The 13,435-nt window shown below is 37.6% G+C and overlaps 1 protein-coding gene across 1 annotated transcript in view; it reads left to right on the forward strand.

The window, feature by feature from the left end:
* The first annotated feature begins 354 nt into the window (after positions 1–354).
* The window catches only part of insra (insulin receptor a), a 57,022-nt gene continuing 43,941 nt past the window's right edge, over positions 355–13,435 (forward strand). The window contains exons 1-2 of the mRNA XM_084119339.1: positions 355–1,548; positions 9,352–9,900. Of these exons, the coding sequence (XP_083975465.1) occupies positions 1,473–1,548; positions 9,352–9,900 (625 nt within the window). The 5' untranslated portion in view covers positions 355–1,472. The remainder of the gene's footprint in view (positions 1,549–9,351; positions 9,901–13,435) is intronic.

A 13,435-nucleotide genomic window follows, 5' to 3' on the forward strand; every position in this document is an offset into this window, starting at 1 on the left:
ATAAATGGACATGAAATATTGATCTGAGCTGAAATTATTTTATTATGAGAGAGTAAAGAGACCGCAGAGCATCCACGATCACTAAATTCAATTGAGTTCACTACTCTTTGTACTTACCATTAAATTACACTAAAGCCTTTATGGAGAGGTTGTAGATTTAACTTCATTTGAAGTAGCTAAATATGGGAATGTATTATATGCATACATATATATGTAGTACAAAAATGTTATAATTTCATGTCGATGCATTCTCTAGATAGAAGATAATGTTTTTTTATAATATGCAAAGTGCACTCTAATGTTTAGAGCGCGCGCTGTTACTCTCAGTCCGTCGTTCCAGTCCATATTTCCCCTGTGCTCTATCTATCTGCCTCTCTGGCAGGTCTTGTTCACTGGCGCAAAGACAGGAAAGGAGATCCTCGAGCGAGGGGATAAGTCAATGCACTAGCTACAACCAGCGTGTGGACTAAATAAAAACACACATTTGTTCTTGCATTTTTATTCTCCTCGAGTGTTAAAGACTAGTCAGTGACCTCTGCGGATCCAGCTTCACTTCGTTATATTGATCTGTGAGGCGCTCGCCAGCAAAGCGACGTAGAAAGACTGCATGTGTGGAACATTTGTGCTTGGAAGTGTTGCGGAAACCTCAGCGTTCTGCAGTGTTTTTGCAGACGCCCTCAGACCTGCAACGATTTACTAGGCTGTCAGTTTACAGTCTATAATGAGGAGTAGTACGGTGAAACTACTGCGTGTAGTCCGATGACCCGTAAACGCATAACGGCGAAAGCTCGCTGTCAGCAGGGACTTTGAAAAAGTACATAACGTTACTGAAATCCGCTCATCACGAACCCTGGAAATCTCGAACATTTCGCGAGAGCAACTTATGAGTCTGTAAAGCGTTTATTAGCCTATAACTACAAGGTCTTTCCTTTTGAAAAAAATAAATCGAAACATTGCAACAAAAAAGTCTCTCGTGCTGATGCTCAATTGATTATTTTGGCCTGCGCTCTGTGCGCAGCCATTCCTCCCCGTGCTGTAACAGTGTTTCTCCCTTTTTTTTTCTCTCGCCAGGCTCGGTTGGAGCAATCTGCGCAAGTGCTGGACAAATATATGCAATCGATCGGAAATGATTCGGCTGCTCATCGCAGATGATGCCGCCCGCATGCTTTATTCGTGTGGATTATTTTACACTGAATGAAAGTCGCCGCACGCGCTGTCATTAGCTTAGCGCTCGAGCCTTCATATCAGCATCCGTCAGTGCGCGCGCGGAGCAGCAGCGCGAGTGGATTGAACACGTTGAACTTTCCTCTCCGCCCATTTTTTTTCTGAGGGGGGTGACGGAGGTCTTTTTTTCTTTTCTTTTTAATTTTTATCTTCCAAAACAACACCGGACTATTAAAACAGATTTGTACCCACACGAAGACGATTCGGAGGGGATTTTCGTACAGATTTTCGGCTTCCCTGGGGTCAAAATGCGGCTGCGGACTTTGATTGTTTTGGTTGCGTCTGTCTACACTGTTTGCCACTGTCAACAAACAAATGGAGAAAGTAAGTGTAACTCAACGGCTTTTTTTTGTCTTTCACATGAACACGGATTTAATATTCTAGGAGTCTTGTCTGTTTAAATGTTATTCTACAAACGTTATCGACCACTCTGAAAGGGAAAAGGGGATCGTAGTTCTTGACCACTGTGACAGATTTGGTAAAGCAGAGCCAGACAGAAGGACATTGCAGGGCAAGGGACGAGCAAATTAAATATTGCATCGTTTTGATTTCGATTAATCATTTCAGACTGGCTTTAATGACACGGTCGATTATACAGAGTGTGTGCCTTGAACCTAAAGCCAGATTATCGATCGTTTGAGGACAGTATTGATCTATTCGTAGCTCGAACTGCTAGTAAGGCTCGGAAATGTTTTTCCAAGTTCAGCCAGGCCCATGTTTCATGCAGCCATTTGCAGAGTTGACAGAGTTGCAAGAGGATTTTAAATCCTAATCAGGATCCTAATCTATAGCCCCGTCTTTTTATTTATTGTTCAAAGAAATCATGAAACCTGACTGTGATCCGATCTTTATGAGTTTGGAAAGTTCATTACTTTGGCAGAAAAATTATACCAGAGCTCTCGGATGTCCTTTTAACATTTTGCTTTCAGCACAATAAAACTACTGTAGATTGATATCAGCAGGGCACAAATTCTATTAGCAATCTAGTCAGAAATATTCTGGCAACACTGAGGCAGTCAATGCGGAACATCTGATCAATTTAAGTCTTCACTTATTTAATGCCTTGGTCAACTCAAGGCAGTGCAGTTTTAAAGACCTGTTACATGAATAGAAAATGTTGTTTTAATGCAGAATAATAGATTAATGTAGTTTATCTGTATGCCTGATTATTACTATTTGTAGAGAGATAGCTCAATGTATAGTAAATCGTTTAATACGTATTAAATGCTTAATATAGTTAATATGTTACTTTTGAAATTAAAACTTTATATGAACCACCCAGCTTAGAATGTATTACTAAACACATGCCATAAACATGCTGGTAGTTGTTTTTTAATGAGGCAGTACATTAGTGATCTAAATTGTTGTTTAATTAGGTACCACTTGTTGTTTTCTTTTTTTAGTGCTCTTGGAAGACTTCCTGCAACAGCTAAATAAATATAAGCATGCTTTCGACACACTTGGCTGTGTTCAGCTCCTAACAAAACATTGGCTTATCTTCAGTTCACCCAACAAATTAGTTTTAACTTATATATTTTTGGAAAATTAAACATTACAGTAGTATTTTTGGCATCATGTTTTTTTTGGGTGAAACCAAATGAAATACTCAAAGTTGCATTTCATTATAATGAGACTTTAAGACAATTTCAGGCTTTATTTGTTGATTCGTGAGCAGTATTAAACCCCAAGCACATTTTTCTTATCTTGTTGCCCTGCGGATTTCTAAATATAGCCTTGGTTTGGATGAAATTTATGCATTCAAAGTTCTGCCAGTTTCCATTTTGGGACTCTGTTCCATGTGTCTGACGGTTAGACTACTGTATGTCAGAGCAGTACTACGTGTAAAAGCTATGCTAGGTTTTAGGTTAAGGTCTACAGAAGTTTGAAAAGCTAATAACAAACACTGCATGGAAAGTTACGAATGTTGGTCCCTTTCTGTCTGTAATGTAAAGGCTTTAATCAGCCTTTTAATTCGTATTACACTGTAGGCCTCTCTCAGAATATATACCTTTTAGTACTGATATTCCTGTTTATTTAAAATGTTGCTTGGCTAAATTTTCTGTATCGTCAATAAAATCGGTAAGATTGGCTCATTCCCAGGTAATGTGAAAGGAACATTTTTTGTGTTTTGTCACAACATAGTTTTTAGTAGTAGGTAAGTTAACACCTGAGGGTGCATGCTACCTTTTTATTAAAACTGAAAATAAAAGGATTGAGTAATATCATGAAACCAGTTTGTGCGGGATTTTAAGAGCAGATTGAACATAAACAAGTTGTGTAATTGTTTGCCCCCTTCTTGTTCCTCTCAGGCTTGTAGTGAACCACTGTAGGGAAGAGTGAAACTATTTTGGGGCCTCAGTTCAACCCTGTCAGACTGGAAATCTGCTCAGAGCCCAGCTTATTTTGGAACATTTATTAATGCAAAGTTAAACATCTGACTTACATACAGTGGGGTTAAAATCTTTGATCATTTTTCTGATTTCATGTTTTTTTTCCCCCAATTTCAAATTATAATCTGTGAGTAAAAAAAATGAATGAATTTGGTTTGTGGCCCTTTTGCTGTAATGACAGCAGCACACAAACTACGTGAATTCCCCGAATAAAAGCTGATGATCATGTTTTGATGTTTCACAGCTTGATTTGAGACAATTCAAAGAGCATCTTGTACTTAAATTGAAACAAGAACATCTGACCTTTGTATATCACAAATGTCACAAATTTCTTTATTTGATTATTGACTTCGAAATAATGCAAAATTTAAATGATTTATTCAGTGTGTCATATTTTTTCTCAGTTTAAAAAAATACTTTGTTTATTTTCAGGTTTAAATTAGATTTGAGTCCCAGATTTAACTATATATTATTAACAACATTTAAAACAAAATGCATTTAGCATTTCATGCTTAATTTCAATCTAAAAGGAATGGTCTTTCCTGTACTGTAGTGCAACAAATGCTAAATTAAGTCTTATTTTACTATCTGCTAGTCAGTCAGTTTGTTTGTAAGTTTTTATTTGAGCAAACTAATAGTACAGCTGTCACTCTTAAAATTCTTCTGTCAGTCTTGTCTTTACAGACACGGAAAGCATATGACAACATAATGTGTACCTCTACAGACTAGAATTCGAAACCGTTTGACTCAATCACCTGCCTGGTTACATTACTAATATCCAAAAACAGGTCATGTAATTTGGTAATTGCTATGTTTGTTCATCCTTGTGAATTCCTGGCTGACATGACATGGCCACTTCAGCTATGAGAAATCATTTTGAATGTATTTGCTGCACCCTGTAGCCACATCACTCCATGTGTTCTCAGTGTTTCCTGATTGCGTACACGTTCAGTTTCTATTGCGATCACCTCATTCAGCCTGTGCGAGAGCTGTTATTTGTTCTGTTTTGAAGTCCGTCATAGCTGTTCAGGTGGTTTTATTGTCTCACAAGGAGAGGTTACTTAGTAATGCAGTTTTTTGCTATATCATTGTGGTTTACGTAATTTGCAACAAGCCTGATTGTGCGTCACCCATTAAATCTCGTTTGAATTCAGGGCTTTTATCAATTAAGGCTCATTAATCCTTTTTTTTAAAGCACATTTGTGGGTAATTTGTAATGCAAAATGTTTCATATATCAAATCTAATGTAATTCCCAACCTTCGAGCAATTGTAATTTCACGTGCAGCTTGTCTCTAAGTTTTAAAATAGATTCAGATTGTTGCAGACTCAAATCGGAACTTATTCCGCTCTTGCAAATTCTTGAGCAACAACTGTTAGACCCCTCTTTTCTCCGTATTTTAAGTGTATGGGCAGAGACTTGCACAGTTTAGCGGTGGGAACTCTCCCAGTAATATTGTTCTTCTCACCCAGTTTGAGGACACCACAGCAGCTGGTGTGCAGGTGCATCTTTAAATCATCCCATGTCTAGACTCTCTTCTCCTCTCGCTGTTATTGGTTACCTGATATAATTCTGTGTGCTAAATTTATTTCCTGTAACCTTTGTTGCAGCAGGGGGGTGGTAGCGTCAATGGTGTCACTTTTATGCCCCCAACTTATATAGAATATTGCCTAAATATGCTGTAATGTGCCTTAAAATATAAAAGAGATATGAAGGATGTTCCATAATTGTAGTCTGGCCTGATGCACAAAGCATGTCCATGACTATTATGAAGTTGTTTGATATTATTTTTAATGCTTTGAGAAAAAATGTACATTAATGTGTAAGTTACTTTCTTAAAAATCCAAATTGTTCAATTACAATTTGGTTTATTGTGTTAAACCCAGGAATAAAAACCAGTGAAACCATTGAAACCTCAAAGAGGAAGTGGGTGTGGAGGTGTGGAGACACGCCTCATTTGAAGACTTCTGCTTTTATATGGTCAAACAGTTCCTTCCTGTGTCCTGGTTAAATGTTTGCCATTGTTTGTCTTGTTTCAGAGTAAAGTGAATACTTTGTGTGGTTTGGCCTTTTGCCGCATTTATATTTTTTCATTCAAGAACATTTGCATTATAAATCATTTGATTTATTTTGATCTCTTAATGGTGCCTGCTAAGGCAAACACACTTATGCAGATTGAATGCAGATTTCAATCAATATGTCAGGTCTGAATATACTTTTCAGGTCTGTAACAAAGCAGACTAGCTTTTCTGTTTGAACATTGCCATAAATCACTACCTCAGTTAAGTGCCTTTTCTTCTTTAAACGTTTTCTTTTATTCTTGTCAAAACTTATTTTAAACCTAAATTTTACTTTAAATTGAACTTCAAACGTGTTAAAAGTTACGATATATGCGTTTTAAAATTGACTTCTTATGTTATTTTATGTGTTGTTAATTGTTTTATTTATTTAACACTTTTTAAAAACTTGTTCTCTGTTTCTTGTTGCTTTGAGAATATAAATGTAATTATATGTAAATAATTTTATTTAAAGTATTAAGTAATTGAATTTTTGTCTTTAAAACAAATTGAATCTACATGGTTGTTTGTGGTTTTCCACATAAAAAAAAATTCAGTTTAACTGATGCATCCATCTCTTAAATTAATGCATGCTTGTTATTAGTCACCATTTGATGTTCAGTGTTTAAGTTTAGCTAGAGCGTCATTCAGGGATTCACTGCATAAAATTAATGACTACACACAGCCAACCAGGACACGTCTCGCTTAACTCTGCTGCCCTTCCTTTCATGTGCTTCAACGCTACTCTTTTCAAGTGCCAGGCACCCCATTTGTACATAGTGTATTAGGAGTGTGGTGCTAAAAATAAGTGTTAGTGTAGTAGAGGTACTGCACATTATGTGTGTGTGTGATAGAGAGAGAGAGAGGACACACATGTCAGTAGGGTTATACTACGCATTTCAGCTTCCTCGTGCTCCAAAACTTCCGGACTGCCATATTCATGAATCCTTGTGGTGGGGCCACTGTTATAACTAGTGTAAACAAGTAGCCAGCGCAAGGTATTTTTGACCTTTCCAATGCCTCATGCTTTGACTGCCCAGTGTTTGAAAGGTCTCAGTTATGCATAGGCTGACCGCTCATCAGAGTTCATGTATGCGTGTAATTCGTGTAAACCATTGTGGAATCTTTGAAATCCTGAGCAGTGGGGCCATTTTTCATTTAAAGGGGAACAGGGCACTAACAGGAAACAATAGTCTCTAATTAGCCATGTAACAGTCTAGGAAGTGGAACTATGTGTTCATGTTGTTGTAACCTCCATTTAATTATGCAGTTTTGTTATTTGTTGTCTGTTAATTTTTGCATCGTGTTTTGTTTTGTTTTAGTCTTTTAAAGAAACTCATAGTTTCATAGTCTTCTGAAGAAACTCATTAATTTTAGTCTATTTTAATCTGACCACTTGATACTATTATTAGTATCTATCGATTGATCAATTAATCAATTACTTGAGATGGTACGTGAGATGGGTATGTGAACAAAATGCTGAGTTTTGCTGTTCGTTACATTCTACCCCACCTTAAAACTGAGCATGTATTTCTAACAGGCAAAATGGTGTAGGCTAAAAGGTGAAATACTTGACATCCAATCAAATTGCCTCATCTTTTGCAGTCAAAACTGTGTGTGCGGAGTATGCTGCCTTAGCAAGTTGCACTACATTTCTGCCGTTCTTAAAGGAGTAGTTCACTTTTAAAATGAAAATTCTGTCATCATATACTCACCCTCATGTTGTTTTAAACCTGTATGAATTTCTTTCTTCTGCTGAACAGAAAGGAAGATATTTAGAAGAATGTCAGTAACCAGACCGTTTTTGGGTCCCATTGACTTCCATAGTATATTTTTTTTCCTACTATGGAAGTCAATGGGACCCAAAAACTGTCTGGTTACTGATAATCTTCTAAATATCTTCTTTTCTGTTCAGCAGAAGAAAGAAATTCATACAGGTTTGAAACAACATGAGGGTGAGTATGACAGAATTTTCATTTTAAAAGTGAACTTCTCCTTTAACAATGTACCTTTGTAAAAGTGGGAATTTAGCACTTATTAGCATGAAGAACAAATATAGTCACAGACTGCGCATGCAGATCTATTTCAAATCTCAAACTCTATCTCAAACTCTCTTCGATACAAAAACATACTCTGTGTGAGTTCTTGTTTTTAAAGTTGATAATATATCATATGAGCAAGAATGCAATTTTTCCCAAATATCCACATGACTGCGTCCGTGGTCCGTGTCTATGGCCTGGAGACATTGATTTCATACAACAGTTCAACAAACAAAAGGGTCATATTAAGTGATGTACATTTTAAACAGTATTGTCAGTATTGTTTGCTCACACACCGCAGTGTTTGTGAACGAATCTGCAGCTTTGAACGAATCGTGAGAGTCAAAGATTCAATGACCCATTCATAAAAACAGCCACTTGCTTCGTTACTGAGTGAATAAATGTCTTATCACCACCTACTGGCGGTTTTAGTTAAATATTTAAAAGTATCACTTTGTTGTTACCATCATTGCATATTTCTCTAGTTAACATTTTTTTTATTTAAAACATTATTTATTTTATAAAGGTATTTATAAAGGTAAAAAATCTATTTAAGGGGGCAGATATTGTCCCTTAATGGAAAAGGTGTGACTGCGGTCTAAAGGCCCTTGCACACTAAGTCCGAAATTCGCGTCCGAAATTTTCACACGTTAAAAAATAAATACGACCTCACGTTATGTCAATCACGCTTGTACACTGCCTCCAAAACTTTCGTCCGTCAAAAAAAAAAATCGAATCAGGTTCGATTTTCTGCGTTTTTTGCATCTGTAGCAAGCATTTTGAATGGTGTTTTGACAATTCAGAGCCACAGAATCGCGAAAAAACGCATGCGATAATTTCTGACTCAGTGTGCAAGGGCCTTAAAGGGATAGTTCACCCAAAAATGAAAATTCTATCATTGTTTACTCACCCTCAAGTTGTTCCAAACCTGTATGAGTTTCTTTGTTCTGCTGAACACAAAGGAAGATATTTGGAAGAATCTTTGTAACCAAACAGATCTCGGTCCCCATTGACTACCATAGTATATTTTTTTCCTACTATGGAAGTCAATGGGGACCGAGATCTGTTGATTACAAACATTCTTCCAAATATCTTCCTTTGTGTTCACCAGAACAAAGAAACTCATACAGGTTTGGAACAACTTGAGGGTGAGTAAATGATGACAGAATTTTCATTTTTGGGTGAACTATCCCTTTAAGTGGAAAAGAGGGGGTACGCAGAACGATGTTAAATGCCTCAGGGGGTACGCCACTCTAAAAAGTTTGGGAACCACTGCCTTTTCATTCACCTGAAAAACATCTCTCCAACTGTACAGCTCATGCACTAGTAAAGCAGCACTGGAATGTGAAAACCTGCAGGAAGAGCTTTTATTATCTTCATTAACCATGTTATGTCATATGGAAGGTATCAGCTCAAAATTGAACAGTGCGACAGAAAACTTCATGTAGTTCTAATCATTTTTTATGGTTCTGTATATGATCGCCTTTATTGGTTTCTATGTAATACATTTTTGCATTCCTTGTTTGTTTTTGATTGTTACAGTAAAAATCCTGTTAAATTGAAGGTCATCATCTGTAAGCAATTTTTGCTGTAGATTTTCACTGAACCGATTAACATTTCGCTGTCCTTTTTGTCATTGCAGTTTGCCCAAGTAAAGACATCAGAAATAACGTGACCAACCTACGGGCGCTGGAGAACTGCACCGTGATCGAAGGCCACTTAAAGATCCTGCTTATGTTCACGACTAAACCGGAGGATTTCCGTGGCCTGAGTTACCCCAAGCTGACAGTAGTGACGGACTACCTGCTCCTGTTCCGTGTCTATGGCCTGGAGAGCCTCAGCGACCTGTTTCCCAACCTCACGGTGGTGCGAGGCAATAATCTCTTCTTCAACTATGCACTCGTGATGTTCGAGATGCTGCAGCTGAAGGAGATCGGCCTTCACAGTCTGATGAATATCACCCGTGGTGCTGTGCGCGTGGAGAAGAACCCTGACCTCTGCTACCTCTCCACCCTCGACTGGTCCATGATCCTTGACTCGGTGGAGGACAACTACATCATGGCCAATAAGAATGATCGTGAGTGCGGAGACGTCTGCCCCGGCACGGTTCTGGGCAAAACCACCTGCCCCCTCACCACCATCAACGGGGACTTCAGCGAGCGCTGCTGGAACCAGAAGCATTGCCAGAGAAGTATGTAACCATAAGTACTTCTTTTATTTAATAAATAAATAAAACCCGTTTTCTCCTCCCCCTTATTAGCAGATAATCGTTTCAAATCTTCGTTTTCACTGGCACATAAGGGTAAACATTTTTACATTACCATAGAGTCTTGAGATGTTTTGAGAAGTGAGCGGAAAGTTGTCAGGCCTGTGTGTGTGGCAGACTGTGTTGGCAGTACTTTTGCTGGTTACTTTCAGCAATAGTGACCGCCAACACCAACCATGCTGTAAGCAACAAGTCAGGTGATCAGCTGCAGTTAAGTAAGCCAAGTTTCTGTGTCAAAGCATGAACCGTGCTCCAGATTATGACGCAACTGCCCTGTTTGTGCAGTAGTTTGGGGTGTGGGTGGTGCTTTGTGTAGCTGTTTGTGTTTTCAACCTGACAGGATCAGTTGGAGTGGCCAGTCGCACATTATAATCTACACTGAGATGAGGCTGTCTGCAACAGTTTGGTTCATCCATTCAATTCGAAGTGCCGAAGAGTGTGAGTTTGAACATACGGAAGAACTTTGCATATTGGGGCAAAGCCCTTGAGCTTGCACAATTACGCAACACATGGGACACATCATGTAACTGTTCTTTGGACCAGGTATATGGTGTCATGTGTGTCTGAAGGCATGATCCTGTTCTGTTTGGCAGTGGTCTTTCTGCAGCCCCATTTTAAAAAGAAAAGACATTCCTCTCTCGCTGTTTTTGCTTAGGCAGGTGTGAGCAATTAATTTTCAGGCAAAAATAGATACGTAGAGGTGGGCTGTTTTGACTTACCAATCATTTAAACCACATAGCAACATGCTAAAACCATTCTTAACTCATCAACTTTTCAATAACAGACAGCTCATTTTTGTAACTCTGCTTTATCTGTTTAGTGGAGTTGAGGGACAGACTGCCTGGAGGTGATTAATGCTGGAGGAAGGATTGGCTGAAGGCCTTGTTAAGTACTTTGATCAAATCCTTGTTCAGGCTGCTTTGACTCATGTCTGCTGAGTTGCAGTTGGACAGTTGGGGATGGAGTTTTTTGGCCAAAAGCACAGATTAAAGAAGTATTATCTAATGATAGAATCTGTCCTGGCCTGCTGCTTGGTTAGTGGTGAAGGACTTGTGGTTAGGGGTCCAATATTGCTGAGAGTCTGCAGCAACTTATAAAACCACAGAGCACTAAAGAGCAATGAGATACTAGAACATGAATGTTGTTTTCAAACAGCTTTGATTTGTGTATGTTGCACAGACCTCATAGTGTTTGTTGTGTGTACCACAGGAATTATCTTCTCTGTCTATAATGGATTGGATTATGAAGGTAGTGAATCCGTAAAGTCCCTTTTGGGATTTTGCCAGAAAATGGCGGAATGTGTAAAGTGAGTATATTTTGTGCAGCTTTATGAGAGGTTTTCTTTTCTGCCATCAAGAGCTGTTGTAGCAGTGCCTTAAGACATCAGCAATTACATTATACATATCTTTTACATATACATTTTAACCTAAAATACTCTTGAGGAAAAAAACACTATGTGTTCAGTGCCTTAGCGACAAAATACCAGATAAAACTGGGCCACTGACATCAGTCATGGTTGATCCGATCACAGGTGGTTGGCCGAGAGAGACATTACTGTTTGCTCTTGGCATTGGCATCACAGCTATGTCTCTTGTGACCACTTGTGATCAGATTTTGTTGAGAGGAGAGCCTTTAGATTCATAGCTGCATACATCACTTACTATATCAGTATATTGCTGCATAAAAAAGACATAGAAAGACACTGTTGCACTTAAATATATTTAAAACGATTTTACATTAAAATACAGGCACGCACAGTGTTTATTATTTTTAATCAAGCATTAGTATTATGGAATTCATTCATCTTATGCAGAAGTAAGCTATCTTCTGTGAATGTGCGAGACTTACGATTATTTAGCGGCTATAGGTAAATAACTAGAAGAATATTAAAGTGCAGTAAACGGTAAAACTATTTGCGCTACAAACTAAGCAGTGTATTTATCAATATGATAATAAATTAAAATAATATAATGACAAATACCAGTTTCCAGTATCAAACAGACACAGGAAGCCTTGCACATTCAAGTTAAAAATGGCTAATACATGAATCAATTTAGAGGAGGATTTTATCCAAAACAACTGATCTGTCACAGCAATAATTTGCTTATTAGTCAATTATGTCACTGCATACAGCATAGTGAAGATGTTTTGTGAGGTCTGTTTATGTGCAGGCTTTTCCTATATCGGACAGTTTTTTTTTTCTTTAAAAGCTGCATGTAACTGGCAAAGTTTTTTTATATATATATAAAAAAAAATAAAAAATAATAATTATATATATATATATATATATATATATATATATATATATATATATATATATATATATATATATATAATTATTATTTTTTATTTTTTTATATATATATATATATATATATATATATATATATATTATATATATATATATAATTATTATTATTTATTTTTTTCTGCTCAGTTGTTGATTGGCTGGTGAGGAGAATTTTTTTAGTTTCTTTCACTCCAAAAGTGGTTTGAGTAATTACTTACTTTAAGAGGTTTAATTAATTGTTTATTTCATAAAATGTTATTTCTGTATTTTATTTCTACATGCAATTTCTGAGTGTCAGCATTATCCAAAGCTTCATGAGGGCTTCTACACAACGTATCGGTTTGACAATAATAAAGTGTTAATCCCTGTGGGATTAAACGGTTAGTAAGGTAAATTTTCCTTGCTCGTTAATCCCTCTACATGGAGGACCTCACACATACTGTCTCTCTCTCTCTCTCCCATTCTTAATCATTTGCAGAGGTCCCTCTGTCCCCTATGCCTCTATATATAATATTGAATCACATTAAGAGCTTTTGTCTCACACACGACTGTCCAGCTGCTGGATTTCAACAGGGATTCAAGTGTGTCCCTCGCCCTCAATCCTAATCCACGTGGAGGGAGTTGCAGAATTGCATTGCTTAATTCTGTCTGTAGGTGATTAGCGGCGAGTGGTCGACTGCAGCGGCTCACCCTTTCTTGTGTCTGATCCAGAGAAAGAGGAAAGTTACTGAGGACAGCCAGATCAGCAGGCCTCTTGCACAGCTGCCTCTAAAAGAGGAGGAGGAGAGAAAGAGATAGTGAGGAAAAAAGAGACTGTGGTAACTGCATGAGGATGTGCTGCCAAAGTCTCTTTTGCAGATTTCCGCGGTTTTGTTGGCAGCCATACAAAAGTGGTTTTGTTTCATATTTGGAATACTTTTGGAAGTGTTGCCACTGTTTTTTTTTCTCCTGAGAAGCTTTGCTCAATGTTGGCTGTTGGAAACAGAAAAATAGATTTAAGTGTATCGCTGTTGAGGAATTAATAAAGTCTGAAGGCAGATTAGGCCCTTTTTTAATGAATGTCGAATGCTCACTTATACCAACCAATCACACTAAACTGAATAACCAAGCATCATTGTGCATCATTGTGTTCACCTTGTGGGGAACTGAGGCATTAAATAGGCTAATAAT

The sequence above is a fragment of the Abramis brama genome, assembly GCF_963993115.1.
Source record: "Abramis brama genome assembly, chromosome: 7".
Taxonomy (NCBI): domain Eukaryota; kingdom Metazoa; phylum Chordata; class Actinopteri; order Cypriniformes; family Leuciscidae; genus Abramis; species Abramis brama.